At 36.9% G+C, this 14,476-nt stretch overlaps 1 protein-coding gene across 2 annotated transcripts in view; it reads right to left on the bottom strand.

Annotated features, from left to right (window-relative positions):
• CWF19L2 (CWF19 like cell cycle control factor 2) overlaps positions 1 to 14,476 on the bottom strand; it is a 93,338-nt gene that overhangs the window by 17,227 nt on the left and 61,635 nt on the right. For both annotated transcript variants that reach the window (XM_075050006.1, XM_075050005.1), the window contains one exon: positions 13,100 to 13,237. In XM_075050006.1, the coding sequence (XP_074906107.1) occupies positions 13,100 to 13,237 (138 nt within the window). The remainder of the gene's footprint in view (positions 1 to 13,099; positions 13,238 to 14,476) is intronic.

The raw sequence follows: 14,476 nt of genomic DNA, 5'->3' as shown, positions 1-14,476 counted from the left end.
AATGTACCTGAAGTCCTTGTTTCTACAAGACACTGGCCAAAACCAAGAGCTGACGTAAACTGATGTGCTCTCAAGACAGATCATCTCTGCAGTCCCTTGCCTTCTCTTTCCCATTTCACTTTTTTGTTCTGGGTTCATCTGCCACATTCCTCCTTTGTATGCACTCTCTATTTTCCAACTTCCCCTTCTCTTTTGGCAAGGACTGATTAGCCAGAGAACACACAGGCAGCTTTAGGATTCTCAGCACCAGGCAAAATGACATAGCCTCCTACACCTCACAGAGTAATTGTGCAACTGTGAAATTCCTACCATCCATCTGACATGGGATCCATTTTCTACAGCCAGGATGCAGTTTTGGTTTACCCAACAGAGACAGCATCACAGTTTTGCTTGCCCTGGCCAAGAAAAGCCTGTAATACACAAATATTTAAACAGGAGGCAGGGAAGGCATCCAAATTTCTCTCAGGAGCAGATCACCCTTTGGGCTCTTATCTGGACAGCTCAAATACAGTGCAAATGTGGCCAAAACCCAAGAAAAGGAGAGAAATCTTTAACCATTCAGCACAGGAATTCATAAAGACATCAGCATCTGACTATGCATAAATGAGAATGATTTGAGAGGGAAAAATTGCAATGTTGTATTTGCTGATGAAATCCTTAACATGATAATTACCATGAATAATATGAATACATTACATGAACAATTTCATTATGTAACATTCTGTTCATAAAATAACTGATGTCTTTTTTTCATTTTTTATGTTACTGAAGCCATCAGGCACCTTGGCATGGGGCTATCTCCTAAAGTAACTCTTCTAGATCTGTGCAAGGTACACTCCAGGGTCACACTCATTTTTCTGCCGACACGTGTTCGGATTGCTGGAACTGTATCTCACAGCTTAGTTTTAAACCGATTCTGTTTTTCTTATTCCAAAGTAAAACCCCTGGAGTCTTATACACTGCTGGCTGCCGACACACTCCATCTGAAGTGTGCTGTGTGTTGTGTCTCTTATCTCTCCCTCTGCTGCTATTCCTTGCTCTTTAGGTGCGCCCTGTGGAAAGAAAGCCCTACTAAAGAATTTAGTACCATTGTGATACTGAAAGTAAACCTCAAGACACAGAACTCCTAATCATCATGGATTATTCCTATATAATACCCTGAGTAGACTTCCACCCCCCTTTAAATTTCCTCTGAAATTTGGGGATGAAACAGGAAATTCCATTAAACATGTGAGCATGGTAACAAAATATGCCTGCATCTTTCTAGTGTGGGTTATTTTCAGCTTTTTTGTATGCTTACTTTTCTGCTTATTTTTTGTTCCGTTTTGTATGCAACTATTGAACTACTTTTCCTGTTTTCTAATGCAATCATAGTTAAAGTTACTTCCATATAAGCTAATAAAAGTGCATCTCCTCTGAAAATTTGTGAAAAAAGTCTATAGATTTTCTAAAATGTATCAGTTTGGTTTTAAATTGTCATGGCAACACTGACATCTTCGACTTTAAATGACAGAGTTAATATTTGTGGAATGTTGTACTCCTATTTTGGGAAGCTGCAATAAAGAAGAATAAACTATTATTTTAGAATATAAACCCGAGTGATGTATGAAGACATCTCATCACATTTAAATTTATTCAGCATTCAGCACCTATTGTTTACAACAAAAATCACCTCAGAAAACAGTCTGATATCAAATAGCATTTGCTTAAGCCAAATCAAGGCAGAATTTTGTCATGTTAACTTTATTACCACTCTAATCTCCCTAAGAGCACAGACATCTGAATGTGTAGGTTTAATTCAACATACAATTCAGCATATAGGCATTTCCCAAACTTATCATCCCAGTGAAATAAATAGTATTTTAAACACATAGCGTCAAAGGATTTTAACATATCAATGCACAGAATGCTTTTGAGGCCTGTGTCACTGACAGGAAAATATTATGAATTATGTTGATACGCAAGGTAGTTCAGGACTACCTTCGAGCAGAAGTCAAGCAATAAACAGACAGCAGAGTACTGCTCAATGGTTTGGGACCAAGCTCCTTTTTGTTTCAGTTATTTGAAATGAAAACTGTAGATTTTGCTATAATTGGTTATTATGACAGATAAAAACTTTATATGCGAGTCAGTGAAATGAAATGTAACCCAAACAAAATAGCTTCAGCCACAGAATTCTGCTATTAAAAATGTGATTAGCATTTAACTTTACAGTTATCCCTGGCCATAATTTTAATGCCTAGAAAAGACTGTCCTGCACAAGTCTTCACTTGCAACACATCTAGTAATTTTAACATAATTCAGGAATACCAAATGCTCACACAGACATTTAATATGGGCTGCATCTACAAAGTTCCTCCCATTCCCAGGCTTTCTTTCCTAATCCAGCTGTCACTGCTGTTGCTTTGTTTGCACATGCAGAAACAGCTTTAACTTTGTGTCCACACAATATACACAGAAAGTTTAGCGCATTGAACCGAAATGTAGCGCAACGCAGAACAAGGTGTTTGAAATTATTTTCTCTTGGGTTTTCATATTCTTTTTTTTACAGCAAACCATGCACATGCTTAGATCTTTAAGTAAATGTAAAAAGCAACAGTGCACCAGAGCTTTGTTAGAGTTTTACCATGTCTATTAAATACTGTGCTAGAATGTCTTCACCGTATGAAGAAAGAAAGGTTTATTATATAATAGTAGCAGCAGCAACAACCTGCATTTTTCACTTTAGCTTTTAAAATTTTTCTAGGCTATTGTTTTGGTTTATGGTGATGGAAACGTGAAGATGTTCAACAGGTAGGTTTGCACAGCAAGTAAAAACGATAAGGCTGAAAGCAATTTTCCATTTTACAGACTTCAGAACCAAGGAAAGGCAACATGCAAATTCCCTTTTTGCAAACCTGTAATACCAGCATACCTCTCCAGTAAACCCATAAATGAAGGTCAGCATTACTAATGTAGTTCTGTATTTTTCACTGCTTAAATTTGTGTTATGGATTACTGCAGAGATTTTTAAATAAAATGAGTTTATGGACAAAATTTAAATGGTCTGATGAACAACACAAATTATTCTCACTTTTAGTAAAACACAATAAAAAAGAAAAAAAAAAGCCTTAGGAGAATTTATGCATACAAATAGAAGGTAATTTCTATTGAGGTAATGTTCTAGAAATCAGTCTCTATACACCCACAAGCATCTATTGACATAAGTGAAAGGATTACGTAAGTCTTAGCAGCATGAACTTGGGAAAATGGAACTACTCAGAACAGTCAAGGGCAGAAGGAACTACACACAGAGTACTTAAAGCTATCAGTAGTGAAAACCTAAGACTTCGCACATATTTGTACTCTATACTGGCGGGGGGGGAAATCAGTTTTCAAATATTTTGTTGACTTTTTTGTATCCTATAGTCATGCTTCTGTAGCATTGAGAACCCCATCTGCTTTCAAAGCTGAAGAAAGTAAAAAGTAGAAATACAGTAACTTCAAACAGGTTTTTTTTTCTTTAGGTGTAACAGTGAAATATGAAAGAATCGGACTTTAAGGCTGCTTTTTTCTGTATATCAAAAAGATTAGTGTTGGGTTTTTAATTTTTGTTTAAAAAAAGCTTTTTCACCACTGAAAATTAAAAATTTGGGGCTTTTTCCTGATATTTATAAATTTGACATAACAGCATACATGGGACAACTGTGGGAGAGGCTGTATTTCAAACTGAGGTAACTGATGTCTACATCAACCTGCTTCAAACAGAAGCCAAAAAGTAACAGGAAATAAAAGCCTCAAGTACAACAAGGTTGTATTAGAACCATGCCTAGAAAAAGAAGAATGGTCAAGAAAGGAATGATAAATCAGAATTTGCTTTTTATCTAAATTTAAAACATAGGCTCAACAGGTGAACAAATAGCAAGTAGATGGCATATTCGCTCCACCTAATCTCATGGAGCTCTTCAGAAAAGGAAACTTTACACATGGAAAAAAGACTTGTAAGGACAAGTATGGCTTGACCACATCAGATGTTTAGTCTGTGAATCTGAGTGGGAGTCAGGCATGAGGTAACATTATATAGACCTTCATTTGCCAATGGGATTAGCCAGAGGTTTCATGGATAGAGATTTTGGGTCTACGTACTGACATTTCTTCCAAGTCCCTTTTAAGAAAGTAAATCCTTTTATGAATTGTATCTTTCAACATCCCCTACTCCCTTTACAAAACTGCAATTATGTAATTATCTTCAGAGATTCAGAACAACTAGCCTGTGTATCATTTGAAATACCATTAAACCACTGAATATTGGGAAAGTAACATTCATGTGGAGCAGAGCGTTCAGCTGTGTAAAAGCCGGAAAATATGCTGGTCTTTCTCATTCTGTTCCCATTCGTGAGAGCAGTGCCCATTTCCTCCATCCTCAACAGCCACATGACTGGAATTTTCTTTTTGGCATAGTCTGGGAAAGTGATAAAAGCCCTGGGAAAATCCACGAAGGAAATAACAGTGCTGTAGTCTATATGCTTAGCGGTAACCACAGCTGGCCACAGCCACAACCGCATGGGGAATTACACTGCTGGCTGGTCCAACACATCACGCAAGTAGGAGCAAACACACTGCACAAGACTGGGGGGATAAAGACAGGGAGGGTTGAGGCTCCTCTGTTCACATTGGTAAATTCGCATTGGATTAAAGGTGGCAATAAGGGTCATCACACTGCATAACCAAAGAGTTGTAAGGACTGGAGAGCCACGTTGCTGCCAGACACTGAACATTCACTGGACTGAATATGATTATAGACAATATGGAAAAATATAATCTGACCATAAGACAGAAGCTCTAAACAAACAAACAAAAAAACCCAGACATATTTGGCTATATTATGGTAGCAGCAGCTCCTTAAATTTGTAGTCTAACTTTTCTTTTTACTTGGCTGAGCAGCCAGAAATTTTAAGACAACTAACAAATGCAACAGATAAAAAAAAAAAAAAATTGTTTTTGGTAATTCAAACAAATTTTGGTTGGTTTGGTTTTTTTTCATTCAGCTGAAAAGAGGCATCCAGCTGAACCAAAGGGTGAGCCACCCGTCAAAAATTTGTTTTCCCACAAATTATGTTGGCATCAGATTTGACATTAGAACTTATGGAAGCAAAAACACCACTGTAATGAGACGCAATTGTGCAATAGAGATGCTTATAGGAAGGTTGTGGTAAAAATATACCCTATATTTCATTCTTTAAAAGCAACTGCCTTGTCTACAGTGGATAACTTCTTCTATCCCAGTAGCCACTCCTAGAATATCACAATAATCATTCAACAAAGGCAGTTCAGACTGATAAGATGAATAAAATTATTCAACAGAATTTAAGGGATAGGATCTCCTTTCTCCCATCCTAGGTAGAGTATCATTTATAGACTTTCAGCAGTTTCCTCCCACCGCTCTTCTGAAAGATGACAGATTCATTTTGTGGATATTTTTTCCACTTCTCAAATGAAGGCACAAAGAGAAAGTAACTCATATGCATCAAATTTCTGTACTATGCTATCAAACTAAAACTGACAAAAGAGGTGTGGTTGCTAGACTTCCTGCTGGATATAAAACGTTTTGCTGAATCCACTTAGAAGAGATGCAAGATTTTTGAAGATTGGCTCACTGAGCCCCAGATCATAATACAGATACTCTCTGTAGTATAGGTTTATAAAGTACAAAAGGAAACCACCTAGAATATCTGTGATCACACCCAAATTTTTCAGACTGCTGTGCTAATACTGATCCTCTATTGCTGTGCACAAGAATGCATTCTGAAGACATGGAAAATTCAGGATGCCTAGGAGCCAGTTTCTTAATTAAGGATCAAGAAACAATCACCATCTGGGGAAGACCATCACATTTTGTGGTGACAAGAGCTGGGAATCACCTGTTCAGAAACTACATTTCATATTTTAACAGAGCATTAAAAGCTTTTCATATTTTAATAGAGAAAAGCATTTCATATTTTAACGGAGAAGAACTGACATCTATGGTGCTTCTTTCTATGAAAGCCAGACAAAAATACCTTCAAAACCTAAATGTGACATTGCATGGTGTTGCAAATATTCTGGTAAAGAAATCAGAATTCAATCACATGGAAGAGTTAGGTTTGATTAAGAAGTAAGATTGTGAAGCATAATGTATAGGATTGTTAAGTTCGAAATGTAGCCATAGAAACTCTAGGAACTGTGTTATGTGTGACTATAGGAACCTTAACATTGTTAAAGTTTGAAATAGCTAACCACAGAAACCTCACCAGGAATTTACTGTTTTTTCTATGTTTTGTTTCAAGAAACTAAGGAAACCATCATGGACACCAGTTTGCTGCTTGGAAACCCCCTTACCCTTCCCATCTTAATTTGAGTATCGAAGATTCCAATCAGTAGAGCTAAGTGTAACTGACCAATGATTGGTTTTTAAATAAGAATATTGATAGTTATATAATCAAAGGACCAATCATTATAAAGAGCGAGCATAGTATGCATTTTTACGTAAAGAGCTTATGTAACAATGACCTGACAGAAAAAGTCTATAAACACTGATGGATTTTGATACTAAGTTGGACATGCCTTTGGAGGAGCGATCCCCTGCGTCCCCAGCGCTGCAATAAACAAAGTTCCTGCTTCTTAACTTCTCATTGCTGTTAAGGACTTTTATTCTGGATTTCGGTAACAATGGGACTGGAGGACTTCAGTACCATGAATTGAAATTTGGACAACTAAAAATCCATTGCAACAGTAATGGACAAAAACATCTACTTTGAGCACATGCTCCAGCACACTTACCTAGTAAATAAATGATATGGCTCAATCTTAAAAGATTAGTCAAGACCTAGCTATTCATTCAAGAAACTTGTTCTAACAAAATAATGTGATGTAGTGCATCTTTGCCTAGTAGCAAAAAAGAAACACAGTACATAGCATCTGACCCAAAGCTTACTGAAGTCAGTAGGAACTTCAGAGCCTTCCCAAACAAAAATAAAGCAGTTGCGTAAGCTAGGAAACACAACACTTTCTTGTAACATTATTAAGACATTTTATCCTTAAACCTAAAAAAGAAAAAAAAAGAAGCCTTTAAATTGGAACATAAACTCCGCCACTCACTAACCCAGTGTGATCATTTTATGTTGCAAAATCAATCTCCAGCAATGGCTAAAACGTATGGGGAAAAGCATAAACAAAGCATGCAGAACTGACAGTTCTACTAACCACTTGCAGCTCTCAGCATTTCACTGTGGAAATCCTGAGCCAACAGCCTATCTAGATCTCCCTATTTAATATCTACCCATGCAACTGTACTTCAGAGTAGCTGCATCTTTTTTCCTCCCACTCACAGTTAAGGCCTCCACAGCATCTCATGTGCTACAGTGCAAGTTCTACAATTTCCTTCTTCACTGAAAAAAACCCCAAACACCAAAACCCTCCTTCATGCTAAATTCTGCTCTGTGACCACTTCACATATGAGAAACAAAACCAGTTGTTTTCTATTGAACTTATATGCTAATTGTGTGTTCTAGTCTACCAGCTACCTTTTCTCCCCCACAGGCTGAAGAAATTTTGCTTACTTAGGTTTTCTTCAGATGGCCACCATTCTGTGCCTTTGATCACAGGATATGCTTTATAAGCTTGGGTAGCATTAAAGCTATGGGTGCACCATGGGTGCACTATAGTAGCCTTATATGTTTTAAATTGGTCCTAAATTCCCTTTTTTCACAATCTCCAAAATTCTGTTTCTTTTTTTAATCACACCAGCACTGAGACGATGTTTGCAGACTTGCAATGACTCTCAAATCAAGCAGTAACAGCCTCATGTAGTATATGCGCAATTATGGCTTCACTCAGCTTCACTATTACCATCATTTTACATTCATCAACCCTGACTTTCACGTGAATTTATTGCCTCAGTACCTGTGGTGGGATCTCTTTCTCCTTATTTGAGAGGTCTACAGCATAATCTCCTGTGTCTGAGATAGACATCTTAATTCCTTTTATACCCATAATGTCTTTCAGATGGCATTCAAAATAGGACAGATGACTCACACCACTAAAATATGTACGTGTCTCCAGAGACTTAAGTGAATCTTAAGAATCAGTTCAGATATAAGTTTCTGTAAGAGACTGAATTGTTATCCTGAACCATTTGCCTCAAAGATTGTTAGGTGTGAGGGACTGGACCATCATCTCAAGGAACTGTGAACTGCTTATCTCAAGCCCTTTGTCTCTAAGATGGCCTGTTTAAGCAGGACACTCCTCTGTCCATAAGGACGATTACCAGGCCATTGAGACATCCAGGGGAGGAAACCGGCTGGAGCTGATCTGGTGTTGATCACGTGAAGGTCATGTGATAAACGAAACCTGCAGCGCATGACATCATTGAAATATGCCCTATAAAAACCCATAGAGACAAGCTGTGGGCAGCCTTCTTCACCACCAAAGAACTGAAGATTGAGGACCAACGGGACGCCGCTGGATCCGTGGTGGTGACTATCCTAGCAATCCTATCCCAACTGCTTGCTTGATTTCTACCTTTTCTTCCATTCTATCCTATTGCCACCGTTTTCCAATTTTGATACTTTTGATAATAAAGGCTATTTTGACTATACGGCATTTGACCTCGTTTGTGTCTTAATCTCGCTCTTGGGATCATATCGAAACCTTCCCCAACATTGGATCGGGACAGTTTCACAATGTTAGAAAAATCCCAGCTTTATATTTTGAAATTCTACAATTTACAGTGACCTCTATTTTTGACAGCCCTGAATAATTATGTAACAATAACAAATTGTCAGGTCATAAAGTATCCCTTACTCCAGATGGTTTATGTATGAGTTGAAAAGAAGAGATTCCTGATGAATCCACTGGTAACCTCCTATTATAATAAAAAATAACCATTTACTCCTGCCCTCTGTTTTCATTTTAAAGATTGCCATTATACTTGCCATCTTCCGTTCCTCGGGATGAATAACTACACTCAGCAGTTCATAGTTCAGCATGCCACACTTGACTTCTTTCAGACCACTTAAATGAGGACCATTCGGTTTTAGTCATTTGTTACTATTCATCTAAAATCCAAAGTTTCTTTTTAAAATAATGGATTTCTATAAATTGAAGCTAAAATTGATTTTACTGACACTATTAACTTGAGATAGTTTTTCACTTATTCCCTGTAAATAATGGCTCATGCAAAAGAATCACTCTGACCTCATTTATAGAGGATATTAATGCAAATAGTTCATTAGTGCTTCTGGCATGCACTTATCTTTCCTAAATGCTCTAATTATACCTTGATCATGTTTTTTCAACACCACATTCCTGCAGTCTTCTTGCTTCCAAGGAGTTTAACTCCTGGTTTTATGCTTTTAGCAAACTCAAAATAATTACTTAAAGTAATTCCCTCAAGATAATTTTTCAATCTTTCTTATCAAAGCTTACTTCTAAGCCTGCTAGGCTCTCACTCTTTTCCATTCTCCTTAGTGGGACATGACAAGTACTTTTTAAATAATGGTTGGGTTCTGGATTTTATTTTTCTTTTAACCTCCAGAAGCTCTTTAGTCTTCTATTTACCCACCCTTGGATTTATTTTTAAATAAAAACAATTAAATAAAGTTTTATCCCATTTTTGGAGGGTGTTCACTCCCTTAGAATGTTTTCACCAGTGGCATACATGTGCAATCAGCTCCAAGTATTGGAGAGTCCCTCATAACCTGCAAGCATTTTCTCTTTACGTACTCATTTTAAACTCCCACTAAATAGACTCCACGTTTCTTCATAATTGCCTCTTTATAGAAGTTAAACACTATATTGCATTTTTCTCTAGTACATGGATGCAGAAGTTCAGTTGCCAAAGTTCATTCTCATTTGTACAGAACTGTTATTTTTAAAACAGCTTGTCCTGGTTTCAGCTGGTATAGAGTTAATTGTCTTCCTAGTAGCTGGTAAGGTGCTGTTTTGAGTTCAGTATGCGAAGAATGTTGATAACACTGATGTTTTCAGTTGTTGCTAAGCAGTGTTTAGTCTAAAGTCAAGGATTTTTCAACACAAGAAGTTGGCACAGGACAGAGCCAGGGCAGCTGACCCAAAGTGGCCAACAGGGTATTCCATACCATGTGATGTCATGCCTAGTATGTAAACTGGGGGGAGTGGGGGGCAGGGGGGATGGCCACTCAGGGAACTAACTGGGCATCGATCAGCGGGTGGTGAGCAATTGCACTGCGCATCATTTGTATATTCCAATCCTTTTATTACTACTGTTGTCATTTTATTAGTGTTATCATTATCATTGTTAATTTCTTCTTTTCTGTTCTATTAAACGGTTCTTATGTCAATCCACAAGTTTTACTTCTTTTCCTGATTTTCTCCCACATCCCACGGGGGGGGGGGGGGGGGGGGGGGGGGGGGGCGGGTGGTGAGTGAGCAGCTGCATGGTCCTTAGTTGCTGGTTGGGGTTAAATCACAACACAGCTGCATAGTGAGCCAGGCCATTTCTGCACCATTCCTAAATGGATCAAATTTCACCATTTTCCCAGAAATCCTTACAGTACAAGTAACTAAAATCTTTGAGAAACCAGCTGCAGGTACAAGAACGCTAACCAAGGATGTTATGCGTACAGGATTTGGTTTTCTGCTTTCTTCAAATTCAATAATTATAGCTCATGCCTTTTAACAATAGGTACAGATGATAGAATGGGGGATGAGGAGCCACAGAAAGAAAGTAACAGGAGATATTCAAACCAATCCGTAATTAACATAACTATCCAGAAACCAAAAGCAGAGAGAAATACCAGGTAAGGAGGTACCATAAAAACTTCCAAATTGCTAAAGGCCAGGAAAGTACATAAAGGCTGCATCATTGGAAATGTGATCTGTGCTTATACTCTTTCTCCTAACCAGTCACTGTTGGACACAGAATACTGGGCTGAGTGACTCACTCTCTTGCGTTAAGTGTCTCAGTCATCAAGAAAATTCACAGCATTTCAAAATTTAATAGAAAAAAAGAACAAAACAAAAAAATTACTAAGAAAAGTTATCAGAATTTTCCCTCTGAAGACTTACAAAACTAAATAATCTAGAAATCATTTATCTCCCTTCAAGTTTGCTAGTCTTCCTTGCATTAATAATTACTTAATATAATGTAAAAAATACAAAAACTAAACCAAGGACAACTGAACATGCTCTAAGAGTCAAACGTTATTTCCAGTTTGAAGTGAAGAAATTTGGAATCAATAAATATATGAATACACTAACAATATTTCTCACAAAGTTTAGAAATTTCAGGGGCAAGCCAAGTACATTACTGTATAAATGCACACATGTTTCTCAGAAAAGGCCGAATGGCCTTTCATTTGAGTTTGGAAAAATCCAAGCAAAAAACTATTTCTCTTTTTGAGAGCATTTTCCACTATGTCTTCATAGGTGCATTGCAAACATTTGCTATTACCAGACTCAGGAATCTCAAACTAGCCTGGTTTTATTTTCACACCTCTGAAAAGAATCAGAGCACAAAAAGCAATCGTGCAAGCTGTTCAGTGGAAGCAGTCACATGAAAAACATCAGACTAAACACAGGTCAAATTGAGCACATTAATAATAATTTCAGAAAAACACGTTAATATTGATTTACAAACTCACCTTCGATGCCCAGATTTTAGTTCAAATTTTTTTTAAATTCCATTCCACTTATGTTTAAATATAGACATTCATACACACACACACTAACCACCATTTTTTATGAAAATTACCCCTTCTAAAGAAAATACTTAATGGAGACAAAACAATAAAAGAAGAATAAGGTCCTTGAGAAAATGGCAACCACTTCTCTCATATTATCATATGCTGCGGACAGTACAGAGTTTTATTGTGTCTTTACATTTTCATTTACTTGTAAATGTTTGCATGACAGATACGCTAGTTAATTATAGTTAATAGCTTGCACTATTTCACAGCTTTTGAAGCAAAGTTTTATGTGTTTGGGGGTTTTTTTGGAAGGGAAGGTAAAGAAGGAAATCAAATACCGGCAACAAGATGTGTTTATTTAACTGGAATCCAAGGGCACAATTTTTTGAGTATGCTAGTGGCACAGAATGAGAACTTCTACCAGAAGCAGCTGAATCAGAAGATGCATAAACCACTCTAAATTCTGATAATCTTTCTAGAAGAACTTCCTGCCAGATGGTTTATATCATCAGGTTAAATATTTTCTACTGGGCACTATCATGGCTTTTCTGATTCTTCTAAGTATCACCTGAAGAAGGGAAGTTTTCAGAAATTTTAAAAAGAAAAAAGAAAAAAAAAAAACAAACCCAAAAAACTACTCTCCAGGATCTAGATATATGGAAAAACAAATTTTGTCTGTGGTGATACTAATTCCATGCTAACAAGCTTTTTCAAAACCTGCTCGGTGGTGCACAAAATACTGGAGCAGTAACCTAGTAAAATTTGAAGCATGCTAGAGAAACTGTATGTTGTAGCTATTTGGAAATCATCTGTGTTCAACACTTCAAGCACAGAAAGTATCCTTTGTTACTCAGTTTGGATGACAGAAATTAATCACTCCATTTGCACTGCAGTGTCTGTCTGTGAGCTGGCTGCTCTTTAAGTGGAATCACGCATGGAAACATAATGTATAAATCTGTGTGGCCTGTGAGCATAAATTATCTCATTATCCATGACATCCTGATGGAATTTCAGGTAGTTTGCTTCAAATCTCATTGATTCTTGTAACTTCTAGATGGAAGAGACATTCTAAACACTAAGAAAAATGCTGCTTTTATTTATCACTAATTTGGGGAAAACATGCTTCGTTGGCCATAAGTAACCTATTAATGTAGAACACACTCTAAAAGCATTCACCTCAAAAACATCAAATTCTACAGGCAGAGGAACTGAACACACCACATTTCCTGCATGCATACAAGTCTCCAACACTTTGATAACATCTATGAGGACCATTTTACAACAGACTTGATTATTATTCAAGACAATCAGAATTCTCAACCAAAAGCAACATACCTACAGCACTGAGGACTCATGTCCTCCCTGCTATTTCTAATAAAATGCTTAATTAAAAAGCCATACACACAACACCTTACCTTTGACACCATATGCATGAACAGTGAGTTTTGATCCTCTGCTGTTCTCATCTTCTCGTTTTTGACCAAATCCTTCAGGTTCATACTATCATCATCCTGAAAATACCTTACTCTTTCTTTATCTATATGAGTAGGGACCTGGAACCAAACATTTTGAAAATAAATATTAACCTAGTGAGAAAGATCAACTATAAAATTCAGATGCTAGTAATTTCAACAAGTTCAAAGAATCATGAATCAAGCTAAGCGCATCTGAAACAACTGGGCTTGCTGCTTCATTTGACTTAAGAAAAAGAACATCTTCACCTTTCTTCAATTGCATCAGTATGTCTAAATAAAAATACAGCCTCTTCCCACAGCTGCTATATCCTTTATTACCTTAAGCTACAACATTACCGCTCAGGAACGATGTACAGTAATTCACTGAAACAGTTAATCAGCTCACAAAAATGGAATACTCAAAAAACTAATCTTCATTATTTACAGAAGCTTTTGAATTGTGAAGTCACAGACACTACTGAAACACAGCAATAACAGACAGTACTGAAAACCTGTATAAATGTGGTACTTCTTCTGGGAAATGTTGCCATCTTAGACAGACTGCACAGGAAAACAGAGTTTGTCCTTTAGGACAGGACTAAACTAAATCCTGAAGGAGCATAGGGAATGGTCATTAACATAAAGCAAGATGGCATTTTCCAAAATGGAAACAACAGGAGGATGACAACCAATTCCTCACCCTCTTGTGCCTTTCGCTCCTCCATAACAGTGTTACAAACTGATCTGTCCTACTCATCAAGAACACACCTGCTAGAAATATGAGGTGGTGTCACCTCCTCTCATCCCAAGAGGATCGAAATATTAGTTTATTTACTGTTGCAAGCAATTATCCTAAGAATAAAACACTGCTCCAGGCTTCAAGCTTCTCACTGCTCCCCAAAGCACTTTGTTACAAAGATTAGGTCATAATTTTTACTATCAGCAGTAGCAGTATTTTTGATCAGAAGAAAAGGAAAGGAAAATTAGCCCCTGAGTATCTCAGTAAAATCTTTCTTATTTTGAAAATATTAACCTCTGCTAATCTTCATTATTTATGTAACTTTATGTAATATAAACTACTTGGCTAAGAGACTGTGATAACTTAAATGCACATTCAAGGAAAAGTAATTTTTTCAAATAAGCCCCAAAGTAATCCCTAGGGAAATGCAGTCTGAAAATAAACTTAATATATGCTTAATAAATATGTACTCTAACACTTAATTACAATCATCTTCTGAAAGGAACTTTTTAACTACCTATTGACATTCTGATAAGACACATATTAATTATGGCGTCATAAAAGTAAAACTACAAAATCATTTCAGAATTACACTTTAA

Source organism: Buteo buteo, chromosome 18, assembly GCF_964188355.1.
Source record: "Buteo buteo chromosome 18, bButBut1.hap1.1, whole genome shotgun sequence".
In the NCBI taxonomy this organism is placed as follows: Eukaryota; Metazoa; Chordata; class Aves; order Accipitriformes; family Accipitridae; genus Buteo; species Buteo buteo.
This window is presented reverse-complemented; position numbering and strand designations above follow the sequence as displayed.